This window comes from Apteryx mantelli, chromosome 2 (genome assembly GCF_036417845.1).
Source record: "Apteryx mantelli isolate bAptMan1 chromosome 2, bAptMan1.hap1, whole genome shotgun sequence".
In the NCBI taxonomy this organism is placed as follows: Eukaryota; Metazoa; Chordata; class Aves; order Apterygiformes; family Apterygidae; genus Apteryx; species Apteryx mantelli.
In genome coordinates this window covers 133830524-133846742 of record NC_089979.1, presented here as the reverse complement: position 1 = coordinate 133846742, position 16219 = coordinate 133830524, and the positions used below count along the sequence as shown (strand labels likewise).

The following is a 16219-nucleotide window of genomic DNA, read 5'->3' as shown; positions in this document are numbered from 1 at the left end:
CTCAGCTATAATCAAGAATACAAAAAGCATGTATAGCCTGTATTCTGCCAATGCAGAATTGAGTATAAGGGTTCGGGTCTTTTTAAGTAGGCTCCTGGATGAAAATGTTTTCTTTAGCTTTGCACAAAGACATTTGAGGTTGTTCTGAGAAGAGGGATGGGGGATGATGCCTTCTCCCAATTTTCAGAATGGGAAGAGGAGACTTCAAATTTCATCATTGTTTCACTTCCCAAAAGGTCTTTCTAACACATCCAGAACACTCAAACCGCACCAAAAAGAATCCCAAAAGACATAACACTAAGCTTTTCATAATAGCCATAGAAAGATTAAAGGCATTTGGCCTTTAATAACTAAAATATGGTGCTCTTAAAGGTTCCATCATAATTCTGTTCTTCAAAGTCATAATTTAATACAAAACAGTATCTTTTCATATAAATATGAAAAAGATCTCACGTCAAGGTTATTAACAAAATGAAAAGAGACCTTTAAGTTCTCAAATCTGAACAATCTGTTCAAAAATCAAGGACAAAAAATTTGCTGAAAGCAGCATTTTGCAATTCCTCTAATAGTCAAGATACCTCAGAATACGGGCAACTACTTCAAAAGCAGTTCCTCTAAAAAGTCTCAAACAGCATGTATGTTTAACCACAATGTGTAGAAAAACAATTTTGTTTAAAGTCTGGCCCCTTCAGCTATTAGTGCATTACACTTCCCAAGAACCAGAAAAAGAGCAAAGAAAATATTCACCAAGATGAAAAAATCTAAAGTTCATGTTGTAGATTTCAGACTAGGGCATCACCTTCAAAAAACAAACTTTGCAAAAGTGCATAAGACAGTTCCCTCTATAGATACCTAATCACTTCATTTCAGTTCTGAAAAAAAAAAACTTCTCATTATTCCCCAGCAAAATACTCTATACAGCAACCCCAAAAAGCACACTAGTATTTTTAGGCCTGAATAATTATGTGCAAATACAAACCAAGTTGTAAACTCCTAGGAGAAGAGCCTCTATGCAACCACTGCTCTGCAAATCTCTGCTGGCTGAGACAGCAAGATAACACCACATCAATTCTGGTAGAAACTGCAATGTAAACCGTAGTAGTTGTTCCTCACCACTGCGATAGAACTCAAAGAGCTGATGGCAAACTGGCTCCAGAAGCTGAAATATAAATTACAATTGTTAAGGCATAAAACATTACAAGAAACTGCATATTGTGTGGAAGCAAAACCAATGAATCCTTTGGACAAAACTGTAAGGCTATAAGCATTACATTTTAGCTATTTGGAAGTGACTGATGCAGCAACTGCCCAAGCCGCACGTTACACACTTTTCATCCCTTATAACATACTTCCAGATGATGAAAGTGGAGTCTTCCATCCCATCTGAAGGAAGAATACCAACAGCTCCTTCCTCTCATTTTTGGCTCACTTCCTCCAGCCCCAAAGGGATAAATAGAGGATACTGGTTAGGACCATAGCTCATACTAGGCACTCAATATGTAAAACACAAGAAAAGTATCTGAACAGAAACTCTCATTACTCTAGAGCTCAAAAAGTGTACGCAAAAAAATGCTACACACTTTTACCTACCAAGTGAAAACAGCATAACACCCATGTTCAAAGTGTTACAACTAGCTAATTCTTAAATCTGCTTGAACTGTATAGTCAATCTTCATATTCATATTTAAATCTTTCAGAAACTTCTAACTATTTCTAGGTTTGAGACAGACAATGGAAAACCTGAAGAATTCTAAAAAATATTCTAAATCATGTATCTGCAAATAATAACAAATACGAGGACCCTATCATCTAAGAATTTTTTTTAAAGAGAATCTAAAGTCTTGATGCATTTGTATTATCAAACTTCACAAAATGAAAATCTGAGATTCCAGATGCTTCTAACTTTTTTTAAACCAACTCCAGCTAGTATTTTTAATAAATAATTTTTAAAAAGTCATTACACAAAATGTGACATTTCCAAGCTACAAATCTCTGAAGGACAGAAGGATTCAAATGTAACAGACCTAAAAAAAACGAACAAAAAACCCTAATCATTTAAGTAGTAGAACTTTGGGACAATCACAAACACAGCATTTTTTAATCTTTCAACATATGTAACTTGTCTTTGGAATATCATTTATGAAAATCTACAAAAGAAAAAAAAGCAAGCCAGGCTAAATGACTTGCCAGTTTAAAAGCAGAATATCAGCAATCCTTCTGGAAAACTTTACCAGTGCAAGTGCTTTCCTCCTTCAGCTTTTATTTTTCAGATAATTTGCGTGTTTCATTTAATGAAGCATCAGTTCAGAATGATGTGGTTGAACTTTAAAAAGGACAGAAATAGCTATGACAGGTATCCATGTTCACATCGTTATCTCAGTTCAGACAGCTTTAAGTCAGCGAGTTTAAATATGTAGTTAGTACAGAAACAGCTTTTCTTCCTCAAAACGCCATCACAACATGATAAAACCTAATATCAAAACACACTGATGAGTTGTTGCCCTTTCAAAATACAGTTTTACACTAGATCAATCGTAAAAGATATGAAAACCAGACTGAGACACAAGTTTTAATGCTAGAACAGAAGAACATCCTAGCAATTTCATCCTTGCTCCTTTTAAGTTGCATCCAAGTATGTTAGACAATCCAAACACTCATTCAGGCATTTGCATTAGGAAATAGAAAGGGTATTATCTAAAAGCACAACAACAGTGCTTTATGTATAAAACAACAAAAATATCTCGACTTTCTAAAGAAACAAACTTCCTCAAAAAAATGTAATGTTGGACTTAAGTGTCTATCCAATGAAGAAGTATCTTAAATTTTCATACCTACTGGAGATGCTGCTTGTATCAAATTACATTTTTCTCCATCATTTATGGCCCAACAATCTCAAAGCTTACTAACAAAGCTACTATGAATTGGCTGTAGCATACATAAGCAGTTCATTTTCTCTTAAATGTATTAATAAACCTTTGGAAATGCATACAAAAAAGCATATGAAAAGCAAACATGCTTTTGGAAAATGCACAATCATGAATGCAAAGACACATTGTTACTCTTCAAATGCTAATAAACAAATTAAACCCCCCAAAGGTGAGATTAAACACAATTTTAAGGTACAGATAATTGTCATATTAGAAGTACATATATTCAAACGTATCAAAAATGGGGGTGAAGGGTTGCTTGTCTGTTTTTATCTCAGCAGTATTTGTAGGGTTCATGCATTGATCCTGTCCCTTGGCATAACATGCACGAGATAAGAAAAGACAGCACATGTCCTAAACTACAATGCAGGTTATACAATGCAGGTAATAGATCTTAAAAGAACAGTTGAAAGGAAAGAAATTACTCATCTTTTTAAAAGTTTGCTTTTTGGTATTTTCACAATGTAGAAAGTTTCAAGCAGTGCTTTCTACAAAAATGTCAGATATTCAAGAGAACGGCCCAAATAAAGATTTTAGGACTGTTCTCTCAGGGCCTCACAACATTTTCACATGTTAGCACTGACTTTTCATTTCAATTCAAAGTTTCACTTAACAGGGAATTCTTTGATACCTTGCCCCAGAATTATCCCAAGAATCTCTTGAGCAGAATTATCAGGGCCTTGGCCACTCTGCTACTAAGGTCCATAAGAAACTTGATCATAGCCAAAAGTAGTAAGAAATCAAAGAATATATGTAAGTACCAACTGAAGGCTATCAACAGGGAGACTTCTCAAGATTCAATTACATGGTCACGTGTATTCTGAAGACCAGGCAGGCTTGAGTCAGAAGTTGGAATGACCCAGAATGCCTTTCTGAGCAACACAAAGAAAAGTAGTGGCATTTCTTCTCTACTGGAAAAGCTGGGAGTTTCTCTACCAGCAGCCCCTCTAAAAATGTACCTGTACAGGAAGTATTTTACCCTCTGCCCACTATTTGAAATTATCACAAATTTTCACAAGGTTCCTTATGCTATGTCTTTTCAGAAGAGGAATGAAGGACTTGAAAATTGTTTTAAGTAACACTGTTTTCAAATAATATTGAGGTTTTTGAGCATGCCTTTTCAACTCATATGCAAAGGTTTGTTAGATGGTAGAAAGGGAGACAATATAGTTACCAAGATCCAAGCAAAACCAGCTTAATCTGTTCTCATCTCACCTAGACACATTAAAAGAATTGCAGTCATGGAGTATGGACTATCCCTTGCACACGTGCAGAGCAAACCCACCCCCCAAGAAATTTCTGAGGAAGTGAAAGGGGTTTCTTTTGCCATCACTTCAGCAAATGTACATCTGTTGAATGGAGGCATAAATTTACCAGTGCTTAGAACAACAAAAAGCCCTAACACCTACACAATAACTTGAAAGGATTGCAAAACTACCTAACATCATCCTCTCGGGTTATCATAGATAAGCTTCTGATAGTTATAGATTCCCATTCAAGAGATGCTGAATTACAGAAAGAATTCAGTCTCAAACATCTTCTTAATTCTTTAACGTACTCCTCAATTCTGTACGCGAGTCCTGAAGCTTTTAAGTGTGATCCACAAGCTTAGCTATGATCTGTATGTAACAAAACTGATAAAGAGTTTCCGTCATACTGTCGTTGCTAAGAACGCATCCCAATAAAATTAGAGGGAAAAGCATTTTGTAGTAGTAGTTCTGAAACAACTAGTTGGAACACGATTAAGTAGCATACAAAGTCTTTTTTATTCTGCTGCCATTACATCAGACATGTCTTATATCAGAGACATCTGATATATTCACCTCACTTTGTGGTTCCTGAATTACTTTGTAAAGAGATGAAACCAGAGCACTCTTGTCCTTCAAGTTTGTAGCATAACTGGATATGGATGCTTCTGGCAGCGTCTGGAATAAAAATATTTATTATAACTATTAGAAAAGCAATTTTAGCATTAAAATATAACAGCTATTTCAACAATAATTTCCCATCACAAGTTTCTATTATCAGAGTTTATTATAAAAGTAAACTTGTTTCACAAAGAAATACTCAGTATAGAAATCACCATGTTTTCAAGACAACAAAATTGCCAGAAGACATGTTACATTTTATCATCATTCTTCAGGCAGTTCCATACAGAAGGTAATTAAATTGGATGGGAAATAGATGAAGAGCAACAGTTTCAGATGTGCAATCCTGCTGAACATACATAAAAATAATATATTGGCAAAACCAGAAAAAACTTCCCACTCCATTTTTGCTAATTTCAGGGGGCACACATGCACCTATTGTAAAAATTGAGTACTGATTTGCAAACTGCTAAGGAGTTTTCTCAAGTCTGACTGTACAGAGCCAGTGAGCATTATTACAGGATACATTGGCCACAATTTCAGGCTGACATAAACAGCTCTTCTCTAGCACTAAATTGGGTTCTTTCTGCCTGTACCTAAAAGGTTAAAGAAGCTGTACATTTAAACTTATTATTCCTAGCTCTTGTAATACTTTTTATCTGCAGGCCTTCAAAGGAGATCATACTCCATTATACAGATAGAAAAATAGAGAGTGATTTCCCAGTGTATCTGAACAGACCAGGAGTAAAAGTTACAGTCACGTCCCAGTCTTTACTCTAACCAAAACCCCTATATGCCATCCCTCTTCCAAAACACAACCAACATTAGGAGAAGTAAAGAATGGAACAAAACACCAGTGTGCAAGGTTTGAAATATAAAAAATAATAAAAAAAAAAATCCATCATACTACCAGAATTTTCACAAATGGGATTTGGGTTTTGGTTTTTTTTTGTTTGTTTTGTTTTTTTAAAAGGTGCCCAACTTTCAACCCATTATATGAATTTGTAATTATTCATCAGCAAGATCGTTACTGGACAGAATGCTGAGGACTCATAAGACACTTCAACAGTAGCTTGAGACAATTGAGGAATTTTCTAATAATTCAAGACAAATTCTAGTATAGAGAAATAAGATTGGACTAGAATCCACATGGATCCATAATAAAGTACATTGAGTATGCTGTATAATTGTAGAGAAAAATGCAAAGTGTTCTTCCTGATACACAGACAGTATATGAATCTTCTAATCTAGGAGTTTCAAGACCACAGTTTGACCATGACCAAAAGTTATGGTTTAGTAGGCTAGAGTTACAAGGTTAAGCTTTAATTTCTATTTGTCAATTTTTTTAAAACTATTAAATCTAGGTGTTACATAAATCCACTTTTTCAGCTGTCAGCCAGAGTCCTAAGAGCAAGGCTTAGAGTACAACTCAGTAGAACAGGGCTGTATGACTCATCCCCTATTGAAGGCAGGGCCTATTTAGTAATTGTACTCAGAAACTTGTACCAAGTTTCAGATAGAAAATACTGAAGTACACCACATTAGAATAATGACACAAATTTACTATTTCTAATTTGCAACATTTTCCAAGCTAAGTAGCAGCATTTACATACTGATATCATGCTGGGAAGGTTGCTCTGAAGTAACAGACTACAGAAATTCTGGTTCCTTGCAGCTAGCTTATCCATCTGCCATTGTAGTTGCCAGACAGCAGCCTGACCAAGTTACTCATCAGGGCATGGTAAAATGACAGTTCCTTACTTCAAAGTTGTCTTCAGTACTGCTAAAGAAAGAACTCAGAAAATAATCAATACTGAAAAATATCTAGCTACTGTTTGGTGTATCCAGATGTTTTTCTTGCAGTAAAGGCAGACAGAGAAGACAAATGGTACCTGTAGTCTGCTTTATTTTTGAAGTCTTCTCTTATATTGTTTTTGCCCTCCTTAGAGCCAGGCCTGGTCTAACACAACAATGCAACAGCTGGCAAATGCAAGCTGCAAGGGAATTAAATTAGCATCTGCCTGTAAATGGTGTTTTGAATGCAAAAAAAAGAGTGATCAAAGTCAGAATAGGATATAAGAGAAGTCACAGTATTTCATTGACTAAGGTGAATGGTAACTATTACACAGAGTTAATTTTGAATGATAAAATTTAAAGAAGGCACTCTGGAAAGAATGAGAATGAATAACTTGTATATTCTGTAAAAGGTAAATGGCACACAAGTATCTGACAGACCAGTATTTTGGGTACAACTTGATAGCCTATAGTTCTTCATTCTCAGCAAAAAGTTGAAATAAAGCAAAAGGTTTCTGTGACAAAAATTATTTTACCATAGCCCATTGAAGAGTCCCCCCATTCATCCACAACATACATTTTCACTGTTCTGTTACAGTATGTAATCCCCAAGGGGACAAGAAAAAAGAATCCTTTCAAGCACAGATTTGTATATTTAATGTCATCTCAACAAAACCCAAGGTTAACATTTGTCTTCATTTTCTACAGCAATCAAGCACTCTTGCATCCTTTTCCAGCAGCAACTCAAATACTGCTACTGAATATCTGATATTACCTTGAACTCTGATAACCACTCCTCCACAACCCCTGTATCCACAGCTAACATCTTCCAACATCTGTTCCAAAACCTTTAGCCTGAAAGAATAAACAAAAACAATTTGTAAAAACTATGGAATTACTGCATTAAACAGAGCTGAACAAGATCAGGTTACTGTGAACATTTAAGGAATCTTATCTTGCCTTCACTTCTTAACATTTCACATGTTGACATTACTTTGAACTTTTATTCTACCTCACTTAGGCAAGCTGCTGGAAGCATTGAGCATAGGAATTTTCACATATAGCAGCTAAATTCCAAATATGTATTACGTAGGAAGCTCAATAAGTCAAAGATCTGCAGAAATGGCATTTTAGAAATGGAAAATATTACCTTCTCATTCTCAATTTATTTTTCAGCAGGACTCATGAGAAAATTGTATTAATTCAAAGAGAAATCATGGTTTAGGTTCCTGCTCCTCCTGACTTGGAAAGGGACACTGAAATAAAAGACTGAAGGAATGCCTTTCATTCCTCCCCAATCATGGTACATGCAAGACAACTAACCTGCTGCCTCAGCATGGAGCCCAAGATGGATACACTGGCCTAACAGTCCACAAAACCTCAGAAAAAGCAAGATCATCAGTACTAAACTTGAACACCACAGATTTCAAGTGGCTTTTGAAACCCATTTCTGATCTCCTTTAATATTCCCCTTATATTTTTAAAAACACTTTTAAAAATAACTGTTCTTTGGAACAGCTTATTTTGAAACAAAGAACAGCATATCATCAAGATACAAAGCCATTAAAGGTCAAAAAGGGCAGGCCATGGGGAAGGCTCCAGGGATATGTAAACTAATCAACACCACACATTGATTTACCCAAATTGTGATGAGGGATTTCAAACAAACAAGGATGAAATTAAATACTCAGCTGGGAAGGGACGGACACACTTGAAGTGTTCAATCACGTTAGATACCCCACCAAGTTTTGTTTTGCTAGTTTAAAATTAGTTATGAAATAGTGATACCCAAGTATGGAGTTTGTTCAGGAATGACAAGCAACAAGAGGGGAAGGGAAGAACTGCCTTGTATACATCACAAATACAAGCTTTTGCTTTGAGGTCCAGACTGCAATGGAATATATCCAGAGAATTTTAAGAAGTGTAAATAAAGGGAAAAGAACCAGACATGACTATGGTGAGAGCTCGCTGTCAGCCCTCCAAAGCAAGAGGGGGGGGGGGGGAAATCAGCGAAGTGAGGCTTTACTTAAGGAGAAAGCTACTGAAATCTTTCGAGGCATTTGATGGTGAGGAAATAACTATTCAGATATGCACTGGAAAAGGAATAAAACAGGACAGGCTGTCCTGCAACTTCTTGAAACATGTTAGTACACAGTAATACAAGTAAGCAGCAATAGACTTCCCTGCTCACTAGCACTTTCTACCAGTTCTTTCTTCTGAAGTGGAAAGCAGCTTACATTACATAGCAGATTAATGATTATTCAAAAAAGGAAAAAAAAACAGCGGAATAAGAATAGTAAGACTTTAAGAGAAAATAAAGCAGGCTTCAAACTCTCCTAAGGTTTTAAGCAAGATTTCATGGCCAGTGATTATATGAAAAGCGTAGTTCAGGGAGCCTGACAGTTTCCTCAAGAAACAGTCATGAGAGAACAAGCACGGATTATTCCAATGAAAAGGGAGAGAAAAGAAAAAAACCCAAATGATAGCTTAATCATGAGTTCAAGTTATGAGCTCTTCAAATGATCTGAAATTCAATAAAGCAGCATACAGAAAGCTAGAACCATCTTAAGTTATTTAGAAGTACAAAATAGCTATGACCTATATGGACATAAGTTAGAAAGGCAAGCACACAAGATGAAACGACTAAGAACACACACAAAAAATATGAAGGAAATAATTTTGAGAGCAATCAGCAAACCACTCTTTATTCCCTCCTTCAGATTGAAAACTTCTTTGGAAAATAACATACCAAAGATTTGCTTCTGTTTTGGGGGTTCCGTGGTTTGTTATTTTAACCGAAAACACAAGAAAAAAGCTTATTGCAATTAGAAAACTGATATGGGTACTATGAGCAAGAGTAAGAACTCTCAGTATTACTGGGAAAGAATTTACACTACTAACTTTTTCACATGATCTCAGCCAAGTAAAACCTGAAGTCCTTGAGGAACTGACTAGGGCAATCTTCTCTTGCAACTCCTGAAAGATTTACAAGTCTGCACTAAGCCTAGGAGGAAAGTGATTTCTGACTATGAAAAAGGGGAACAAAGACAGACTAAGCAATTAAAAGCCAAATAGTACCGCATTTAATTTCTGGAAAAAAACAACAGTAGTAGCTATAAACACCTGTAAGATACAATGAAGTAGCAGTTCTATAAAAAGGTTTCTCCTCAGCAGGTAGAAGGTTGGGGCAGTTCAACCAAAAGGATTCAAGGAACATCCCACAGTCAAGTGAGGAAGGGGTGGACTGGGTTGGCAAGCAGAGGGTACACAGTGACATGGACAAGACAGACCTCAAACAGCAAAGCAGGGCTGAAAGGGGCCCACTTTAAATGTAAACATATAAATAAGGAAGTGCCTATAGAACAGCATTGTGGGAAAAGCTCTCCTACCTTTCCTGTGCAATCAGCATGCCAGGGTGCCTCTCTAAAGTGCCTGTACATACCCAGCACGGGGAACAAACAGGAGGAATTCACAGGCCTGTGTGCAGCTGCAGGGCTCTGATCTCACTGTGATCAGAAATGTGGTGGAATAATTCACACAACTGGAGTGCTGCCATGGCTGGATCTTTAGGAAGGACAGACAGGGATGGGGAGGACAGTCAGATGCCTTTTATGTGAGAGAGCAGTGGGAGAGCATGGAGCTCTGCCAAGGGACAGATGACGAACCAACTGAGAGTTGGTCAGGATTAGTGGGCAGACTAGCACGGGTGATGTTGTTGTGGGTGACTGCTACAGACTGCCTCATCAAGATGAAGCAGATGGAGCTTTTTTCAGACAACTGCAGAAGCATCACGTTGGCAGGCCTTGGTCCTTATGGGGGACATTAATCTCCCTGGTATCTCCTGAAAGGGCACAAGCAATCCACCAGGAGGTTTCTGAAGTACATTTAGGACAACCTCCTAACACAGCTGATGAAGAAACTTATGAGGGCAGGCACTCTGCTGGACCTCACACCTGCAAACAAGGAAGAACTGGCTGAGGATGTGACTGTCAGGCACCATCACGGCTCCACTGATCAAGAGATGGTAGAGGATCCTGCGAAGAGGGAACAAGGCAAAAAGGGGATCAAAATCCTAGACTTCAGGAGGGCAGGCTTTGGCCTGCTCAGGGATCTCCTTGGAAGAAATCCATGGGAGACTGCCCCGGAGAGAAGAGGGTCCAGGAGAGCTGGCTGATTTTCAAGCATCACCTCCTCCAAGCTCAAAAGTGATCCATCCTGACAAGCAGGAAATCAAGCAAAGGTGGCACAGAGCCTGCCTGGATGAACAGGGAGCTCCTGACTAAACTCAGATACAATAAGGAAGCAAACAAGAGGTAGAAGCAGGGACAGGAGACCTGTGAGGAGGGTAGGGACACTGTCCAAGCGTGCAGGGATGGGGTTAGGAAAAACAATGCCCACTTGGGCATCAGATCTGACAAGGAGCGTGAACTGCACCAGGAAGGCCTCTGCAGGTATATCAGCAGCAAAAGGGAGGCCAGGGGAGACGCGGGCCCACTGCTGAATGGGGCAGGGGCCTAGGTGACAAAGGACACAGGAAAGGCCAAGGTCCTCAATGCTGTCTTCACCTGGTAAGACTGGCCTTCAGGAATCCCAGGCCCCGGGACCAGAGGGGAAGCCTGGAGCAAGGAAGACTTACCCTTGGTGGAAGAGGATCAGGTTAGGGAACATTTACACAGACTCCACATACACAAGAGGATGGGATGTTATGGGACACACCCACGAGTGCTGAAGGAGCTGCCCCATGTCATTGCAAGGCCACTCTCTATTACAAGGTCATGGAGATTGGGGGACCTTCCTGAGGACTGGAAGAAAGCAAATGTCACTCCTATCTTCGAGAAGGAGGATCCAGGGAACTACGAGCCAGGCAGGCTTACTTCTACCCTGGGAAGGTGAGGGAGCACCTGCAAACCATTTCCAAACATATGAAGGACAAGAAGGGAACTGCGAGCAGCAAGCAGGGATTTACAGACAGGAAGTCATGCCTGACCAACCCAATAGCCTACTATGATGTGATGTCTGGCTTGCTGGGTGAGGAGAAAGCAGTGGACATGCTTTAGCCTTAGTTTAGCTTTAGACTGTCTCCCATAACATTCTCAACAACAACACACTGATGAAATAGGGGCAAATAAGCAGGCAGCATGGTGGGTTGAAAACTGGGTGAACTGCCACACTCAGAGGGTTGTGATCAGCAGCACAGAGTCCAGCTGGAGGCTGGTCACTAGTGGTGTACCCCAGGGGGCAATACTTGGGGTAATACTGGTGCCATTCAGAGGGACCTCAACAGGCTGGAGAAACAGGCAGGGAGGAACCTCGCAGAGTTCAGAGGGCAACGCAAAGTCCTGCCCCTGGGGAAGAATAACCCCATGCGCCAGCACACATTGGGAGGCAACCAGCTGGAGAGCAGCTTTGCAGAGAGGACCCTCCCTGGGGGATCCTGCTGAACAACAAGTTGGACACAGGCCAGCAATGTGCCCTTGTGGAAAAGGTGGCAACAGCCTCCTGGTCTCCAACAGGTTGAGGGAAGTGATCCTTCCCCTCTGCTCAGCCCTGGTGAGGCCACAGCTGGAGGGCTGTGTCCAGGTCTGCGCTTCCCAGTACAAGAGAGTCATGGACTCACTGGAGTGAGTCCAGCAAATCACCTTGAACATGATCAAGGGAGTCATATGAGGAGAGACTGAGAAAGCAGGATTGCTTAGCCTGGAAAAGACAAGGCTTAGAGGGGATCTTATCAATGTGTACAAGTAGCTGATGGGAGGGTGTAAAGGAGATGAACCCAGACTCTTCTCAGTGGTGTCAAGAGGCAATGGGCACAAACTGAAATACAGGAAATTACGTTTAAACATAAGGAAGAAACTCTTTCAGTGTAAGGATGACTGAGCACTGGAACAGGTTGCCTGGAAAGGTTGTAGAGGCTCCAGCCTTGGAGATGCTCAGAACCCGCCAAGACACAGTTCTGAGCAACCCGCTCTAGTTGACCCTGCTCTGAGCAGGACATTTGGACTAGACCACCTCCAGAGGTGCCTTCTAAACTCACCTGCTCTGTGATTTGGTATGGCTAAAGAACAACTAGGATTCTCAAGAAGGAAACCCATCTAGCTAAATGGTACCTCTTTCTAAGCAGCTCTGATTATCTCTAAAGGTATAACTGAAGATATGGATAAGTGGCCTCTAAATGGCATAGGCTTTGTGTCAAACCCTGAGATGAAGTGAGGCTTTCAAGCATAACACTAAGTGCTAACAACCACAAAAGCCAGTCCTGCTGCAGTTACTGAAGCAACAACCCCATCAGTTCCTACAGTATCACAAGATCTACTAGTTCTATTTCCATTCCTGTGAAGTAGGACCCTTGCCCTGCTACAATGCTTTTGCATTGCCCCATGCTTCAGCACGGTTGACAATAGTAACCATTCCCTACTAAGCCCCATTACAAGCACAGATGCCCGTTAATATTGAGCATTCAAAGCAAGAAACCCATGATTAAGATGTCCAGAGGAGTCCTGGATACGTGGATACGTGGATCCATAACTGGCATCATATTTACCAAACTGATAAATTAATTTTCACTTAGTTCTACTGACCCATTAAGTATTATTTTCAGATTAAAGACTTCCAGAGAACACAGGATTCATTTGATCAGCAGAAGTAATAAAAGCATCCTTGGCTGGCATTATCTACTGCACAAAGGACAACGCTTGAAGCTTTAATTATATATTTTAAAGCAAGTCTCTTTCTGGCATGCCAGGCAAAAGCATGAACATTGGACGTGAAAAGCTATAAAAAGACGAACCAAAATAAACAGGAATAAGTTTTGCTGATCAGGTCTTTGATTTTTAAAGCAGCTGAAACATTCCATCAAGAGTTAAGATAGCTGAGATATACAGAAGACACAGACTACCCTTATTTTTATGCCCTTCACACATAAAAATGCATATACCCTTTTCAAGGCACTGTTTAACTTCAAGCACAAATACATTCACAGCAATACGCATATACTAGTGTCACAAATGAGAAATCTAATTTTATAATTCTTTTCCTTGAAGAGAGAGAGTAAGATTCTCTGCTAGACTGTTCTCTCCCTGGGACACACACACACACACACACACAAAATTCTAAACATATCGGGTATGTGTGGTCTATTAAAATGGGCTAACAATCTACTGTTTTGTTGAGAACTGCTGCATTTTGTGCTAGTTAAATAATAAACCAAGCTAAACTACAACAATGTATAGACCATTCTAGCAAGCGGACTGTTCTAAAGGCAGGATTAACAAGTTTCCATGTAGTTTTTCTGAAGTCTCTACAAAGTTCACGTACATACAAAAAATTAACTTAAATTGATTTTTGAAAATTAAGCAGGTCAATATAGGGCCTAAATTATAGCATCTGTTAGCATTTTATGGAACAAATTCCAACAGGATTAGAAGAAATGCATGCCTGGATTACACTTCCACTTGAGTGAATTCAACTGCAAGATATAGGCCAGAATAAGCATTAAGTGCCCCAGTCACTATAGAACAAAGCAGTAAGAAGTGAATAAAGTGGATACACACTACTAAAAGTGACCATACTTGAAAATTATATTGAGAGTGTACTTTGTAAATACATGACTACCAAAACCGTAACTAAAATTCAAACAATACAGCAAGCACTACACAGCATCTTCCCAAAAAGAGAGTCTGGTTTCAAGCTACATCAGCAAATAACTCCCTTTGAATAAACTGGCTTTTTCCCTGGCCTCTTCCTGTTGGTCTCCTGTGGGGAGTTCAGATGAATGGAGCTTGAGAATTAAGTGAAAAACAAATTGCTTTTGTCCATATACTCCCCACAAATCAAACAGCACTGACTGAAATTCATCTGCAGCTGTGAACATCCCCACACTCCTCATTCCAAGAGTTTAAGAGGCAGAGGCATTTTGATGCTGTAACAGTCTTCCCTTAGGGCAAAGAGGAGCAAGTCTCAAAGATCCAAATGATACCACAAAATTATCTGTGATGAGTTTCAGTAACAGATTATCACACATCCGTCTAACTTTTTTTAAAGACATCTGTATACATTCTTAGCTTATATCATATATGAGGTAAAGCAGCTTTAGGCAACCCTCTTTCATTACAGGTTATATCACATTACTTCCCATTTACCCTATGATGAAAGCATGCGTAGCTACTGCAGCCCAGCTAACACATGCCAAATCCATTCATGTGTTTTAGCCTCATGCGTTAAAAGCACTTTGGAGTATTTTCACAAGAATCTCACTTGGATTAGCAGCAAGAAAGAGGATTTACATTAAACAGTAAGTAACAAAACAGCTTCCCTAATGGATCACTTATTTAATGTAAACATACAAGCCATACAGCCCTTACTAATCTCTAATATTGGAACTAGGACACACTGTGGATGCAACTTTGAGCTCTAACATTAATAAGAATAAATCTAACTTATTATTATCTTCCACTCAAAGTCTACAATCCATTTTGATACAGCTTGAGGTAAGACTGTTCTCTGGATCTGTTCCCAAAGTAATAAGCAGCCTTGGAGAGCTGTAAATCGATCTTGTTCTATTCTAATACTATAATAAAACTCTAACATAGGAGATATCAATTCTTGCCTCATTTCAAGATGAGTGGTACATCTGGAATAACATATCAAGCAAGCGTATCTGAAAAGTGAGTCTTGTTTAGAAGAGATTTCTACCAAGTCTCTATAACTTTTTTTTCTTCCCTCCATTGCAGCACAAATACACCAGTAACTTACTGAACTTGTTGTGTTCAGTATAGAGAAAATATCTGTAATGCATCAAGCTTATGAAGGTGAAGCCAAGGTGAATGGCAAACTTACTAATGGATCCATCTACTTAAATGACTTCAGCTTTCCATACCAGTCACTTGAGGTTTTCTTTTTCTTTTTTTTTTATGTAATAGTATCAAACTGTAGCCTAGAATGAAACCACACCCAACACCACACACAGGTTGTTCTTTAAAAATAAATTCTCACTATAGGCGTCTTACCTGTTCTCTAGTAAAGCTACCTAACCTTTGCAAAATTTATCCACAGAACATGCGTGCAGATGAAATCTGGATCAAGTACCAGGAGGCTGGACTTGGATGAAGAACTAACTTAGAGTTCTGTGAAACTGCTTCACAGTATTAAGCATTAGTTAGTGGAAGTCAGAAAGATGGAGGAGAAAAAAAACACCACCCTAGGAGCCAAGAACAGCTCAAGTCCTGTCCTCTGGGAACCACCAAAAAGGAGGAAAAGCATACATTCTGACCTTATCTAATCTGAAAAGCATCTGCTTGAAAGTTTGTCCTATTTGCCCCCCCCCCAAAAAAAAGGCATTTTTTCCTTTGTCTTTGGTAAAATAAATCCAAGGGAAGTTTGGGGCATAACATTATGATTTTTATGAACCACCAGTCAAATTTGTCAACTCATCCCAGAAATAAAAGTTTACTTTGCTTGTAAGGTGAACTCGTGAGCATTCTGTTACGATGCTCCAGGCCCATAAGAGACCAAATCCCTAGTACATGTGACTTGATCTCGTATTCTGCAATAGCTCATTAAAAAAGTAGGGAACGGTTAACTAGTACTCAACTTCTCCTACCCTTTGAAGTGGTAAAAAAAACTTTCAGTACA

General features: G+C 39.0%; 1 protein-coding gene across 8 annotated transcripts in view; it reads right to left on the bottom strand.

The window, feature by feature from the left end:
• HYCC1 (hyccin PI4KA lipid kinase complex subunit 1) overlaps nucleotides 1-16219 on the bottom strand; it is a 57541-nt gene that overhangs the window by 21603 nt on the left and 19719 nt on the right. For 7 of the 8 annotated variants that reach the window (XM_067291602.1, XM_067291599.1, XM_067291598.1 and 4 more), the window contains exons 2-4: nucleotides 7365-7444; nucleotides 4751-4852; nucleotides 980-1159 (exon numbers count right to left, since the gene is read on the bottom strand). In XM_067291602.1, coding sequence (XP_067147703.1) covers nucleotides 980-1159; nucleotides 4751-4852; nucleotides 7365-7415 — 333 coding nt within the window. In that variant the 5' untranslated portion in view covers nucleotides 7416-7444. The remainder of the gene's footprint in view (nucleotides 1-979; nucleotides 1160-4750; nucleotides 4853-7364; nucleotides 7445-16219) is intronic. The other variant, XM_067291603.1, reaches the window with a different exon arrangement.